Source organism: Haliotis rufescens, unplaced genomic scaffold (assembly GCF_023055435.1).
Source record: "Haliotis rufescens isolate VD_foot unplaced genomic scaffold, xgHalRufe1.0.p SCAF_111, whole genome shotgun sequence".
NCBI lineage: Eukaryota > Metazoa > Mollusca > Gastropoda > Lepetellida > Haliotidae > Haliotis > Haliotis rufescens.
In genome coordinates this window covers 594,652-610,851 of record NW_025963793.1, presented here as the reverse complement: position 1 = coordinate 610,851, position 16,200 = coordinate 594,652, and the positions used below count along the sequence as shown (strand labels likewise).

The 16,200-nt window shown below is 41.9% G+C and overlaps 1 protein-coding gene across 1 annotated transcript; it reads left to right on the top strand.

Annotated features, from left to right (window-relative positions):
* The first annotated feature begins 1,455 nt into the window (after positions 1 to 1,455).
* On the top strand, positions 1,456 to 15,702 carry LOC124125880 (inactive hydroxysteroid dehydrogenase-like protein 1). Its single transcript, XM_048393048.1, has 9 exons — positions 1,456 to 1,686; positions 2,690 to 2,812; positions 7,208 to 7,318; positions 8,107 to 8,165; positions 8,456 to 8,500; positions 9,933 to 9,967; positions 10,691 to 10,772; positions 12,512 to 12,739; positions 13,614 to 15,702. The coding sequence occupies exons 1-9, from the start codon at positions 1,476 to 1,478 to the stop codon at positions 13,764 to 13,766; spliced, it is 1,047 nt and encodes a 348-aa protein (XP_048249005.1). The 5' UTR covers positions 1,456 to 1,475; the 3' UTR covers positions 13,767 to 15,702.
* Positions 15,703 to 16,200: the final 498 nt, after the last annotated feature.

Below are 16,200 nucleotides of genomic sequence, written 5' to 3'. Positions count from 1 at the left end.
CTCCATGTTTGTGTGTACACGTATGTCATGTCCATGTACAATATATACTGAGGGGCACAAGAAAGTATACCGAGGTTTTTTTTATGTAATTGAAAAATGAAGAACTGTTGTTAACTTTGATTAAATCTGTTTAACCATTCCTCTTTCCTGCAACAGTTTGGAAAAGGTAATCTGTGGCTGGGTCATTTGGTGTAAAAATAATTTGGTTCAACGAAGAGTGGGTTAAGAAATGAATTTGCAACCACACGACCACTACAATGTTAGAAAGGTATACATTCGTGCCGAGACAAAAACAAATTTATTGATTTTTCAAAGATAAGATGTCTAAGATACCCATCAGCACTTGTGTATTATGCGATGCCTTTTTTATGTTAAAAAGTCTGTTTTAAAAAATAAAACCACGTAGAAATATTCTTTGAATGCTCACTAAGCGCCGGTATAGTTCATTTTTTTAGATAATATCGCCAACTATATTTGCAATGGAAAATGAAACATGATAAAATCAATTGAGAGGTATTATTTCATTTCATAACTTGAGAACATTTGTTTCATTTTGTATCGAAAAGCAATTTTGGAAGTGTAATAGCTAATGTCAATCAACGTTTGTTTTTTTTGTTTTTTGTTTGTTGTTTAACGCCGCACTCAGCCATATTCTAGCTATATGACGGCGGTCTGTAAATAATCAAGTCTGGACTAGACAATCCAGTGACTGACATTATGAGCATCGATCCACGTAATTGGGATTGATGACCTGCATCAACCAAGTCAGCGAGCCTGACCACCCGATCCCGTGAGTCGCCTTTTACGACAAGCATAGTCGCCTTTTACGTTGTCAAGCAATGATTAATTCATTTCAGAACTGTGCAGGTCGAAATGACAATCGCAAGAATACGTACAATGTGACTAAATGAGTGAATGTTGTTTTAAGACACATGCAATCTCAGATATATCACGGAGGCCAAGGCCATGTCGAGTCTTGGTCAGGCAAACCTATGATTGATAGCATGAGCAACTATTCACGCTGTTCGGGTGTGTGCCAGGTAAGAGATTATAATCACTCGATCTTCAACTTAGACGCCTCTTAAAAGAATTTGAGAGAGCGCATTGACATATATAGGTGAGTTAACTGTGCATGGTTAAATATAATTAAATATACGAATTTAAACTGCAGGAACGATACATACATAACAGAAATAATATTAATTTGCATATGTACGTATATTGAAAATACCCACACTTGCTTGCTGGCAAATTGCGGTTTATACATGATGTAAATGCAAATGTCAGAAAGCGTTTTAATGCTACGTTATGATAAAATTACATACACCATTGTCCAATGAATATCTATCAGACCGTATCTTACGTCAACACAAGGAGCTGATATTTACGATTGCGGGTATATTTTACGTCCGCTTCGATTAACCACAAAAATGCGCACGCGGATTGACATTGTGCTCCGGAAGTAATGTTAAGACATGGCGGCCGTTGACAGCTTTCAGTTGTTACTCAAGGAGATATTCAAGGCTTGCTCCCATCTAAGAGATGCGTTTGCCATTCTGGGCGCCGTGTATGCGGCGCGGAAAGCCATGCGCCTCACCCGATGTCTGCTTAGTGTTGTAAACGATCACGTGCTCAGCCAACTCGTCGGACAGTGGGACTTGCGGAAAGAGTTCGGACCTTGGGCAGGTGATTCACAAATTGAAATGAGTGATGCAACGAGTCTCCTTTAGATATAATTTATTTAAATGGATATAAGTGTGTTGAGAGAGTCAAATAATGTAATTCCGTGATAGTGATTTGAGTGTGAGAATGTGGAGTCACCTTTAGAGAGTTTCTGAGAGATCAGAATAATCGAAAGGCAAGAGTTGTCGCCCTTAGACCATAAGCAGCAGATAAGAACTAAAATTAGGCAGCTCAAATTCCATTAACTGATAAAGCGAGTGAGTTAAAATTTAAAGTCTCATCGGCATTATTTCAGTCATATAGAGACGAGAACAAGTTGATGTAGATCTATATGCAAGTAAGTCGCAAATACAAAGTTATATTTAAAAACAAATTTATCAAACATATTTTGGCATAACAATCAACTGACAAAAAGTATAAGTTGATGTGAGAGGTTTACAGAATCGATGATTCTAGTTATAATGTATCTTCATATTTGGAAATGAAGTCATTGTGTTCAGAAAAGTATTATTATCAAGTTTTATCAAATTATTTTTATCAATTGTTTGAAGATGATAATATTTGTGGTTATCAGGGATGATATGAGCAGATAGGAATCTTCAGGTCTCTTGATTAGGTGGATATGAAATTCAAGTAGACATTAATAGCTGTGTCTTTTCTCAGCAGTTTCTTTGTCTAAAAAATGAAAACACATAAATATGTCACTTAGCCAACACATGCATTTTATGATTCCTTGACTACGTAATGCCACTGTACATTGTTAAGTTCTACTTGCATTTAGGGGCGGTCGGGTAGTCTCGTGGTTAAAGCGTTCGCTCGTCACGCTGAAGACGCGGGTTCGATGCCTGACATGGGTACAATGTGTGAAGCCCATTTCTGGTGTCCCCCGCAGTGATATTGCTGGAATATTGCTAAAAGCGGCGTAAAACCATACTCACTCACTCACTCACTCCACATGAACAGGTTTCTGGCCCTGCAACACACATTTCATCCTTGTTTGTTTCAGTGGTGACTGGAAGCAGTGAGGGAATTGGTCGTGCATATGCACAGGAACTGGCAAGTCGAGGCCTCAATATTGTCCTCATCAGCAGGGGAGAGAAGAGACTGGAGAAGGCAGCTACAGAGATAGGTGAGTCAATGTGAACACATGTACTAGAGGTAGGGGTAAAGGGGTAGGTGGGAGACTGGAGAAGGCAGCTACAGAGATAGGTGAGTCCATGTGAACACACGTACTAGAGGTAGGGGTAAAGGGGTAGGTGGGAGACTGGAGAAGGCAGCTACAGAGATAGGTGAGTCCATGTGAACACACGTACTAGAGGTAGGGGTAAAGGGGTAGGTGGGAGACTGGAGAAGGCAGCTACAGAGATAGGTGAGTCCATGTTAACACACGTACTAGAGGTAGGGGTAAAGGGGTAGGTGGGAGACTGGAGAAGGCAGCTACAGAGATAGGTGAGTCCATGTGAACACACGTACTAGAGGTAGGGGTAAAGGGGTAGGTGGGAGACTGGAGAAGGCAGCTACAGAGATAGGTGAGTCCATGTGAACACACATACTAGAGGTAGGGGTAAAGGGGTAGGTGGGAGACTGGAGAAGGCAGCTACAGAGAATGGTGAGTCCATGTGAACACACGTACTAGAGGTAGGGGTAAAGGGGTAGGTGGGAGACTGGAGAAGGAAGCCACAGACATAGGTGAGTCCATGTGAACACACGTACTAGAGGTAGGGGTAAAGGGGTAGGTGGGAGACTGGAGAAGGCAGCTACAGAGATAGGTGAGTCCATGTGAACACACGTACTAGAGGTAGGGGTAAAGGGGTAGGTGGGAGACTGGAGAAGGCAGCTACAGAGATAGGTGAGTCCATGTGAACACACATACTAGAGGTATGGGTAAAGGGGTAGGTGGGAGACTGGAGAAGGCAGCTATAGAGATAGGTGAGTCCATGTCAACACACGTACTAGAGGTAGGGGTAAAGGGGTAGGTGGGAGACTGGAGAAGGCAGCTACAGAGATAGGTGAGTCCATGTGAACACACGTACTAGAGATAGGGGTCAAGAGGTAGGTGGGAGACTGGAGAAGGCAGCTACAGAGATAGGTGAGTCCATGTGAACACACGTACTAGAGGTAGGGGTAAAGGGGTAGGTGGGAGACTGGAGAAGGCAGCTACAGAGATAGGTGAGTCCATGTGAACACACGTACTAGAGGTAGGGGTAAAGGGGTAGGTGGGAAACTGGAGAAGGCAGCTATAGAGATAGGTGAGTCCATGTGAACACACGTACTAGAGGTAGGGGTAAAGGGGTAGGTGGGAGACTGGAGAAGGCAGCTACAGAGATTGGTGAGTCCATGTGAACACACGTACTAGAGGTAGGGGGTAAAGGGGTAGGTGGGAGACTGGAGAAGGCAGCTACAGAGATAGGTGAGTCCATGTGAACACACGTACTAGAGGTAGGGGTAAAGGGGTAGGTGGGAGACTGGAGAAGGCAGCTACAGAGATAGGTGAGTCTATGTGAACACACGTACTAGAGGTATGGGTAAAGGGGTAGGTGGGAGACTGGAGAAGGCAGCTACAGAGATAGGTGAGTCCATGTGAACACACGTACTAGAGATAGGGGTCAAGAGGTAGGTGGGAGACTGGAGAAGGCAGCTACAGAGATAGGTGAGTCCATGTGAACACACGTACTAGAGGTAGGGGTAAAGGGGTAGGTGGGAGACTGGAGAAGGCAGCTACAGAGAATGGTGAGTCCATGTGAACACACATACTAGAGGTAGGGGTAAAGGAGTAGGTGAGAGACTGGAGAAGGAAGCCACAGAGATAGGTGAGTCCATGTGAACACACGTACTAGAGGTAGGGGTAAAGGGGTAGGTGGGAGACTGGAGAAGGCAGCTACAGAGAATGGTGAGTCCATGTGAACACACATACTAGAGGTAGGGGTAAAGGAGTAGGTGAGAGACTACTACCTGGTGTATCAGGCCTCAAAGTTTATTTTTTTACCAAGTAGCCACAAGTATTATTTTCCAGGTAGCCAGTGGTAAAATCAAGAAGTCAAGCCAATGTTGTAGGTAGCCAAAAGCATTTGAAATTATCCTTATCAAATAACTATTATAATATATATACAAGTCATAGCACTAGTCTTGGAATTGTATATAAGTGGAAACTGTACTTGAGCTTTGTTATTTGTGATTCGAACAATGATGCAATTTATGTTACTAGATTACATAGGTATATCCTTGCTTATCCAATAAATTATCAACTAAAATAAAATACTAATTACATTAATATTTATGTATTTCGGTTCATTGTTGACTTTAGGAGGAATTATATGTGTTATATATATGCGTCTTCATATGTGTAGCAATAGAATTTAGTTGCCACAAGATATTTTTCAATGTAGTTATTTGGCTACCTCTGAATTTTAGACAGTAGACAAATTGAAATTCTAGTTGCAACTTCGAGGCCTGTGTATTTGTCCTAGGACATCTACTCGAGGCAAGGGAGTAAACTGACTATATAAGATAGCTAAGCGATAAATCTCAAAGAACAATGAAGAATGAAGTGTGTTTCATTTCACGATGAAAAACATTGACATCATTTCTGGAGATTCTGTCGTGCGATTGCAACTTGATGACGTCGTATATAGGATGAAGTGTCTATTGAGTTGTTCCCCACAGATGTAGCTGTAGAGCGCAGATGAACACAATGGACAAATCATCGCACACAAAAGTGGGAGAGATATGACAATCAGTATTTGGAGAAAAGGTGTAGATAATCGACGTAATATTGTGAGAATACCAAACGAGTCTATGCATAGTCCAATCAATATCGCGTAACGAAATCAACATCCGTTTTGCCAACTGGCATGCCGATTTCAGTCGATTGCCAGATTTGTAAAGCATGTGTACCGCCAACTTGGCATCAAAAGATGTTTTCCGAATCCTTTCAAGTTTCTAATCAATATGTTCACGTGATTTGATTCATTTCACAAAGTAAGACCCATACTTTCACAATATGGATCTTGATTATCTATCTGATTGTCTTGACTTGCTTTGCCATTTTGTTTGAGTGAGTTAGTATGGTTTTACGCCGCTTTTAGCAATATTCCAGCAATATCACGGCGGGGGACACCAGAAATGGGCTTCACACATTGTACCCATGTCTGGAATCGAACCTGGGTCTTCGGCGTGACGGGAGAACGCTTTAACCACTAGGCTACCCGACCGCCCCCCATTTTGTTTGAAGCAAATGCCAGTGATATAAGAGGTGGAATCCGATTGGTCAATAGGAGGGACATAGAAGGGCCATAACCCATAATGGCCATTGGTGCGCTACAATCAAGCCCAGAAATTCCAGCCTAGTCTGGCAAGGGTGGAAACTGGACTTTTACAGTCAGTTAACTCTCTTTCCCTGGGAAGATGGTCCTAAGATGCCAAATTCTGTTTCCGAACCTTTTCAAAATAGGGGCATAAATGTCCCAGTCGTCTGTAGCAATGGAATTTACAGTGCAGAATTTGGTCAGTGTCAGAGACTCGGAGTACTTTCATTATGGGTTTGTCGGCACCGTACCCTTTTGTGGATTTCAAAGTATGTACTTGTCTGCATCCTGCGTCACGTCAGGGTTGTCCCATGTTATGTTGTCGCGCCAACCCAGGCCTCAAAGTTGCGATTATCCCGTGAAGATTCCGGGGTAGAATAGGTCTTCAGCAACCCAGGCTTGCCATAAAAGGCAACTATGCTTGCCGTAAAAGGCGACTAACGGGATTGGGTGGTCAGGCTCGCTGACTTGGTTGATGCATGTCATCAATCCCAATTGTGTGTATCGATGCTCATGATATTAATCACTGGATTGTCTGGTCCAGACTCGATTATTTACAGACTGCCGTCATATAGCTGGAATATTGCTGAGTGCAGCGTTAAACAACAAACCAACCAACCAAGTTGCAATTAAAATGGGCGCCAATGCGACCTAAATTTCAATTTGTCTACTGTCTAAAATTCAGAGGTAGCCAAATGACTACTTTGAAAAATATCTTGTGGCAACTAAATTCTATTGCTGGACATATGTAGACGCAACATGTCTTCTACTAATTGTACTGACAATAAATTCCTGCTAAAGTCAACAATGAACCGAAATACATAAATATTAAGGTAACTAGTAATATATTTTAATTGATAATCTATTGGATAAGCAAGGATATACCTATGTAATCTAGTAACATAAATTGCATCATTGTTCGAGTCACAAATAACAAAACTCAAGTACAGTTTCCACTAATATACAATTCCAAGACTAGTGCTATGATTTATATACATATTATAATAGTTATTTGAAAAAAGATAATTTCAAATGCTTTTGGCTACCTACAATATTGGCTTGACTTCTCTGATTTTACCACTGGCTACCTGGAAGACAATACTTGTAGCCATATGGCTACTTGGTAAAAATTAAAACTTTGAGGCCTGCAACATGATTGAACACTGTTCAATGTAGCATTGATCCCAACTCACTCACTTTTTACACTTTTCTAATTACAGCTGAGCAATTCCACGTCGAGACCTGCTTCATTGCCGTCGACTTCAACAACACCACTGACACATATAAGAAGATTGAAGAAGGAATTAAAAATAAAAATATCGGAATATTAGGTCAGGTTTGAACATCAAACTATCAATGAAATATTTATGAACATTTATGTATGATTTGTGGTTCGCTGTCCATCTTCATCAACATGAGAATGGTTTGGTAGCTTGGTTTTAGCTAGTGAGTTGACATTTTCTCCTCTAGTAGAGCTCTCTAGTACTAGTGAGGTGACATTTTCTCCTCTAGTAGAGCTCTCTAGTACAAGTGAGTTGACATTTTCTCCTCTAGTAGAGCTCTCTAGTTCAAGTGAGTTGACATTTTCTCCTCTAGTAGAGCTCTCTAGTTCTAGTGAGTTGACATTTTCTCCTCTAGTAGAGCTCTCTAGTTCTAGTGAGTTGACATTTTCTCCTCTAGTAGAGCTCTCTAGTACAAGTGAGTTGACATTTTCTCCTCTAGTAGAGCTCTCTAGTACAAGTGAGTTGACATTTTCTCCTCTAGTAGAGCTCTCCAGTACAAGTGAGTTGACATTTTCTCCTCTAGTAGAGCTCTCCAGTACAAGTGAGTTGACATTTTCTCCTCTAGTAGAGCTCTCTAGTAAAAGTGAGTTAACATCGTCTCATCTAGTAGAGCTCTCTAGTAAAAGTGAGTTAACATTGTCTCATCTACACGGAGACACACCAGATTTTGCAATGTTTTATTAAAATTGTTAAAAATGGTTTGTAATTATTTACATGGGCTTGCATTTAGCTGAATCTATATATACTTGAATATCAAAGAAATTTTAAAGACATAAATTCTATCTCTAACAGTGATAATAATTAAGGACATACATGTACAATATTTTTCTTTTCAGTAAATAATGTTGGTGTTATGTACGACTATCCCCAATACTTTCTCGACGTGCCTCGCGACGTAAGTACAACACCTCAAAATGTAGAATGAGTTTGTGTTTTTATAGAGATCTGTCATCTACAAACATCCAGTATTTCTTCCCCTTGGAGTTAAAACAAAGCAAGGGCAGGTTAATCTCAAACATGATTATTGATGAATATTTTTCTTAGGTTCTGATTGGAAAGTGATCTGCAGCAACCTACGCTTCCCATCATATAGCTGAAATATTGCTGAGTGCGGCATTAAGCAACAAACAAACAAACAAACAGACAATGCTTAGCTGCCAGTATATAAACATTATATTGTTCCAGCGCCTGTGGCAGCTAATTAACGTCAATGTGGCAGCAGCTACCATGGTATGTATTCTGCACCACTGCTGTGAGTTGGATAAAATACTGCACACTTGAACTTTGTCTTTTTCTCACCAATCTCATTAAAAATCAGACCTCAGTTCTCGCTGCCGCTAAACAAAGATCTGAGGACATCCCATTAGGGGTCACGTCAGAACGACCTTTCATCCGACCAATCAGAGCATCGCATACCAGATTATGAAAGTGACAGTCAGAATGTGATCTAATCACGCAACCTCGAAAACTTTAACTCCGAACAATAGTTACAGGTTCAACAACTGAATCCATACAATCTAGACCATCTATTAGCCATTCCAGAATGTTCTTTTGTTCAGGTTTCAAATTTGTAATTGAGAATTTGTCAAAATATGTTTTGAAGCGTAGTCGCCAATTTGAAATTAGTGCCGTAAAGCACGAGAAAGCTGCCTTCTGATTGGTCATTCCATTGGTCGGTCAAAGTTCGCGCAAGGTCGGTCTGATGTGACCCGTAATGGGATGTCCTCAGATCTTTGTTTAGCGGTAGCGAGAACTAAGATCTGATTTAATGAGATTGTTTGCTCACATGAGTCAGACAGTCAGATGAAAAAAAGCTCCATACTTGGGTTGTGATGATCAAGGGCTGAAGCAAGTGACTAAAGCCCTGATGCAATACAAGATATGTTATTCATGATACTGTACATGACATATTATGAGTCACTTAGCATGGGGAGGGATTCTGGCTAAGAAAATAACAGCCCGGCAACCTAGGCTTGTTGTGAGAGGCGAGTAAAATGATTGGGTGCATATCATCTGAACCCAATTGCGTGGATCGATGCTCATGAAGTCAATCACAGGACTGTGTGGTCTGGACTCAATTATTTAAAAAACTGCTATCATAAAGCTGGAATATTGCTGAGTGCGGCAACAAAATAAACAAACAAACACACCATGGGATGAACATCAAGTTTGACAAGCAAAACAACAATATCCTCTATTTGTGTTGCTCAGTGAATTGAACTCAAGTTATTAGATGGTGGCTATTTGTGAGATTGAGTTGATGTTTGATTTTAGAATGTTTTTGCAACATTTGTTCCTTGCATGAAAACAACAAAATGAATGAGAAAAACAAGATATTTTAAAGTTCCTATTTTCTGAAATTCAGGGGTCTTTTAATATTGTATATTAATATTACCATCCATAAATGTTAAACGAGGCATTAAAACTTCCTCTTTATTTGTCCCCCTTCAAGTGAAATACAAGTCCCCCACCAAGCCATCATATCAGATATAACTATATTAACATCAATTGAGAACGGTTCAGTTCCATTTTGGGACTTTTTACTGACATTTGGTGCCGACTTGAGGCCAAATACTGGCCTCCAAGCCGGCCTAAATAAATCTCCGAAAACTTCAGTTAATATTCTGTATCACTAAAATTTCTGACTGTTTTCATATTTCAGATGACGCACATGATTCTTCCTCAAATGGTACAAAGGTATGTGAAGATAGTACACGTTGCCTCAAGATGGCAACAGTAACTGCAGACTGAAAGAAATAGAAAATTGAAGTGTGTCGTTTTTGCCACACTATGCATCTGAACAGCATCAAGCTATCCCAGTCTGTCTTGACACTTTGTTTCTTGTTTACACAGGTACACCTGTAGAGCCATATGGTCCATTTCATCAAGATAATATTGTTTCGTTGTAAATCAGTTCATATGATCACAGCTTCTCTGCCTTGAAAGTGGTATATGGTGCTGAGTTAAATGCCAGAGACCTATGATCGTCGGTTTGAATCCAGGTTCGACCTGATTACATCTCTAGGTTTGTAAGCACCCTATCCATACTCGTGGGTGTGGTATTAGCTAAACCCTAAATGGGCCCCATCCTTAAATGGGCCTCAGCCCAAGACAGGATAGGGGAGATAACTCTCACGAGCATGCTGCTGGCTGCAAGCACATTGCTTCAGCCACACTCTTGTACACAGCTACACTTACAGCGATTAAACACAGTTAACGAACGAAGACATCTTTGTCATATCCATACTCATGGTGTTCGCCATAGTGTTAAACGTGTCACCTTCATCACATCTGGCTTTCATCCCACATCAATCTGACCCACTCTGATATAACTGGGGTACTTTTCAAAATGGCTTCAAATCAAACTCAGTCAGTCACTTGCTGACGTTGTCATTGGGTATATGTTGTGTTGTGTTCCAGACGGAAAGGCGCTGTTGTCATGGTGTCGTCCGGCGCCTGCTCACAAATCACCCCCCAGATGACAGTGTATGCTGCTACTAAGGTAGGGAGCATCTTCCATACGGAGTTCTGTCCCTTAGTCATAACAGCAGTGGGATGCATTTTCTTTTTATCCATGTATTACAGATGCTGTGCACAGTGTTATACATCACCTCATTCACATTTCTTCTTTATCAAACTAAATACTGCATCAGCCAATTATTTACCGGAACCTGGTTTAATGCTCTACTGTATGATGACTCTTGGGGGTCCAGTGTTTGAAATAAAAATATTTTGTCTGGCGGCCATCATCGGCATGGGCGGATACAGCTTTTTTGAACAGGGGGGGTGCACAATCAAGATCTATTGATTGTCTTTGGTGGTAATTTATACAGAAATAAAGATTTTTTTTCGAAATAAAAAGGGGGGATGCGCACCCCCGCACCCCCCCTCTGTATCCGCCCATGATCGGGACCCACATAATGTAGAAGCAGCAGGCCCTGACCCCTCTCAGGCCTCTCAGGCCCTTAACTGCAGCACACTGTGACAAATAAATTCACTGCAGGCCAGAAGGATCTGTAAAATTTGGAACTGCCGACACAAGATCTACATGCCACTGGCCTATTTTGAACACGGGAGGGGTCCAAGTCCTAAGTGAACTGTGAAGATCCGGGGTAGAATAGGTCTTCAGCAACTTATGCTTGCCATAAAAGGCGACTATGCTTGTCGTAAAAGGCGACTAACGGGATCGGGTGGTCAGGCTCGCTGACTTGGTTGATGCATGTCATCGATCCAAATTGCGTGGATCGATGCTCATAATATCAATCACTGGATTGTCTGGTCAGGACTCGATTATTTACAGACCTCCGTTATATACCGGTAGCTGGAACATTGCTGAGTGCGGCGTTAAACAACAAACAAACCAAACCAAACCAAGTCCTAAGTACCTCATGCTTGTCGTAAGAGCCAACCCAGAAATAGGTGAAGCCCATTTCTGATGTCCCTCGGCATGATATTACTGAAATATTTAAAGAAGTGTAAACCCACAGTCACTCACTAGAAATAGGGTTGGGTGGTTAGGTGGCCTTAACATGTAACCTCATGCTGGAGCAACTTTTGCAGCTTGTGGAATATACTTATGGTCATTGGAGTTTTTGTTTTGTTTGTTTGTTGTTTAACGCCACACTCCACAATATTTGAGCCATATTACAGCGGTCTGGAAATAATCAAGTCTGGACCAGACAATCCAGTGATTGACATCATACACATTGATCCAGGTAATTTGGATATGATGACATGCATCAACCAAGTCAGCGAGCTTGACCACCCGATCTCATTAGTCGCGTCTTACGACAAGCATGGGTTGCTGAATATCTATTCTAACCCGGATTCTTCACGTCATGTCTAATTCAGAATGGACCGCCTCCATGGTCTAGTGGTAAAGCGTCCGCCCGGAGAGCGGAAGGTCCGGGGAAGGTTCGGAAGGTTTGATCCCCGGCCGCGTCATACCAAAAGACGTTAAAAGATGGTTCTTGCTGTTACCCTGTCTGGCGCTCGGCATTAAGGGGCTAAAATAAGGACTGGTCGGCTCGGAGTCAGTATTCTGTGTCTGAGTGGGGTATTCATGTTAAACTGCGTCATGGTATCTCAGTGGGCTGGCACTATAAATCGGCATCAGTCCGGACTAGTACAAGCAGCCACACACACACACGTGCATGCACGTCGCTATATAAGTGCAATAATCTTAGACGTGACGTTAAACCCAACTTCACCTCACAGCACTGTAACGCCTTGCTATTTCAGAGTTTTCTCGACTATTTCGCTCGATCTCTGAACTATGAGTACAAAGACAAAGGGATCATTGTCCAGTCCCTGATGCCATTTTACGTTGCAACGAGAATGACGCGTTTCAGCGAGACTTTGTCCAACACCAACCTCTTCATTCCCACGGCATCTGTGTTTGCTCGCAACGCCATCACCACTCTGGGATACACGACTAGGACGTCAGGGTACCTGCCGCATGCCTTTCAGGTGACTATCATTTGGAATCATTATCATCAGTGCGGTCAACTTATAGCTTTAATAGGGGCGTTCGGGTAGCCTAGTGGTTAAAGCGTTCACTCGTCACGCTGAACACCCAGGTTCGAATCTTGAAATAGATACTATGTGTGAAGCCCATTTCTGGTGTCCCCCGCCATGATATTGGTGGAATATTGCTAAAAGCGGCATAAAACCATACTCACTCACTCGTTATAACTATAATAATGCACAAGATGTTTCTTGTTTCATTGAGTTTGGGACCAGAAATTTGAAGAAGAATGCATAAATGAAATCCAGAGCCACATACAGGGATTTGAAAAAATGTCGAACACTGTTTGATCCAAATAAAACTTTCGGCCATCTCACACTCAATAACACCTACAATTCTGAAAACACATAATGTTAACATTTGAAACTAATGCTGTTGGTTCCAGATACAGTTTCAGGGCATGAAATTCTCATTAACACCCTCATATCTGAAAACACACAATTTTAACATTTTAATCCTCCAACAAATGCCATCAGTTCCAAATATAATTTCAGTGCATCAAGTTCTCAGTAACACAATCCTATCTGAAAACACATAATTGTACCATCTGAGACCTCTGACTGATGCTGTCGCTTCCGAATGAAATTACAGGGCATCAAATTCTCATTAACACATGTAGGGGCGGTCGGGTAGCCTAGTGGTTAAAGCGTTCGCTCGTCAAGTCGAAGACCCGGGTTCGATTCCCGACATGGGCACAATGTGTCCCCCGCCATGATATTGCTGGAATATTGCTAAAACCGGCGTAAAACCATACTCACTCACTCACTCACTCATTAACACACATAATGTTTCTCCTCTGTTTCTCCCTGTGCCCAGTCCTGGCTGTGCCACCTCATCCCGGAGTGGCAGTGGATGTGGGGAGCATCCCGCCTCAACACCGCACTCCGAGAACAAGCTCTTCGGCGGCGCCCCCTGCACCTACACGAGAGTCCCAGCGACCAAGCACTGGACAGCCCCACTCCATCATGATGTCACACCAGGTCACGGTCAAGATCAGGATGCCAGCGGTGCTGCAGTTGCTGCAAACTTTGTGTGAAGGTTGTGTTGATGAATGAGTGAACAAATGAGGTTTATTTGAATTAAGTTGATTTTGTTATTTTATTTTAATTTGAGATGTTTCATTGTATTATATCAGTTATAGATATCAGTGACAAGGATGCATTTTTCTGTAATCTTTTATACGTTTTTCAGTGAATATCACTCCAGTGAGTCTGATTCCAAGGATTGTTAGGATTAGTAATCCGAGGTCTGTCCCCCAAACTGTGCTTGAGCTTGTTGGTTTCCTTGATCACTTTGGAGCTTCCTCTCACACTTGCCACACCTGCCACACCTTCAGACTTCACACACCAGATTCGAACATGCACTCGCAACTTGATGACGTCGTTAATGGGACAACGTTATTTTTTTAGAGGGGAGTGTCTAGCGACTAGTTCCCCCATAGATGTAGCTGGGCGATGTAGACAGTGGCTGAACAATCGGTTAAAAAAGTGGAAAAGATATGACAATCGGTATTCGGAGAAAGGGTACAGATACCGGGTAATAGATGTGAAAAATGTCACAATATGTGTGAAAGACCAAATTCCCCCCCCCCCCGTTCATAAAATGACATTGCCACGGTCAGATTCTGTTCAGGTAGTCTTTATTTAAATACAGGTAAATATTTTTAAAGCATGTACGTTTTACTAACATCATTAAAGAGACAGTACGTAATGTTTACATCGCATTTGCGCCCCAAATGGTTTATTCTCCCTGCAGTTTTTTTATTGTATGATAAACAACTCCCACTGGTCGTTAATATTTCTTAATTAAATAACAACGTGTCTCCCAATGGAAGGAGTCGTCGTGCCTGCCAAGAAATCATTTATTGTTTTTTACACGGTTGGCCTTACACACATCCAATAGCAGAAAATATTGGCATATTGAATGTTCATGAGCAGATAACTTGGTGCTTGTGCATTCTACGTGATACCTATCAGCCATGTTTGTTTCATGCTGCTAATTTAGTGGTAAGGGATGAAGTGACAACATGGAAAATTGGGGATAAACTCAAAATTAACAGGGCGGTCGGGTAGCCTAGTGGTTAAAGCGTTTGCTCGTCACGCCGAAGACCCGGGTTCGATTCCCGACATGGGTACAATGTGTGAAGCCCATTTCTGGTGTCCCCCGCCGTGATATTGTTGGAATATTGCTAAAAGCGGCGTAAAACCATACTCACTCACTTACTCAATCAAAATTAACAGAAAATGATACAAGCACTGTTTGTATGTCTCACATGACCCTGACATGGACATCGGAGTAACATGAGAAAAAGACATTAACATTGAACAATGTCTGGGTCATCAGTTACACACATGTAGTATTTTTCCTTGACACTGGCAACAACAAGTGATATCTTAGGAAGGAATTTATTACGCAGGAGGGGAAGACTTTTTATGTTTCCTCTATGACTATGTCCTAACTCTTGTACTGAATACAGCTTTATACATTGTTAATTATTTGTTTCTAGCTCAAAGGGCATTATAAACATTGTTGCTTTTTTACCAATGATGACTAATGTCAATAATCATAACAAACAGTTGATGAAGTCGGGTGATATTCATCATATTCAACTAATTATGTGAGGCGAGGTGAGGTGAAATGGGGTTTAACGTCACAATAAAGATTTTTGCATTTATATAGCTACGTTTTTGCATGGGTGTATGTGTTTATGGGTGTTTATGGGTTTATGAGAGTGTGTGTGTGTTTGTTTGTGTGCGTGTGTGTCTGTGTTGGTGCTTCTTGTGTGTGTCTGTGTTTGTTTTTGTGTGTGTGTGTGTGTGCATGTGTGTTTGTGTCTGTGCAGGTGTGTGTGTGTGTGCTTGTGGGGTGGATGGGTGTTTGTGCATGTATGAGTGTGTGTGTACGTATGTGTGTGAGTGTGTGTGTGTGTGTGCTTGTGTGTCTGTGGGTGGGTGTGTCTGTGCTTGTGTGTTTGTGTCTGTGCATGTGTGTTTGTGTCTGTGCATGTGTGTGTGTGCTTGTGCTTGTGGGGTGGGTGGGTGTGCATGTATGGGTGTGTGTGTATGTGTGTGTACGTATGTGTGTGTCTGTCTGTCTCTGTGAGTGTGTGTGTGCTTGTGTGTCTCTGTGTGCATGTATGGGTGTGTGTGTATGTGTGTGTACGTATGTGTGTGTGTGTCTGTCTGTCTGTCTCTGTGAGTGTGTGTGTGCTTGTGTGTCTCTGTGTGCATGTATGGGTGTGTGTGTATGTGTGTGTACGTATGTGTGTGTGTGTCTGTCTGTCTGTCTCTGTGAGTGTGTGTGTGTGTGTGTGTGTGTGCTTGTGCGTCTCTGTGTGCATGTGTGGGTGTGGGTGGGTGTGTATTTCTTGCTTTATTCTTTTACATACTTTCAAGGTTGATAT

What these genes read in the sequence shown, in the direction of transcription:
- LOC124125880 (XM_048393048.1), top strand. Translation starts at nt 1,476, where the DNA reads ATGGCGGCCGTTGACAGCTTTCAGTTGTTACTCAAGGAGATATTCAAG. An exon ending in AGAGTTCGGACCTTGGGCAG is followed by an intron (nt 1,687 to 2,689) that starts GTGATTCACAAA and finishes TGTTTGTTTCAG; the next exon opens with TGGTGACTGGAAGCAGTGAG. An exon ending in CTTCCTCAAATGGTACAAAG is followed by an intron (nt 9,968 to 10,690) that starts GTATGTGAAGAT and finishes GTTGTGTTCCAG; the next exon opens with ACGGAAAGGCGCTGTTGTCA.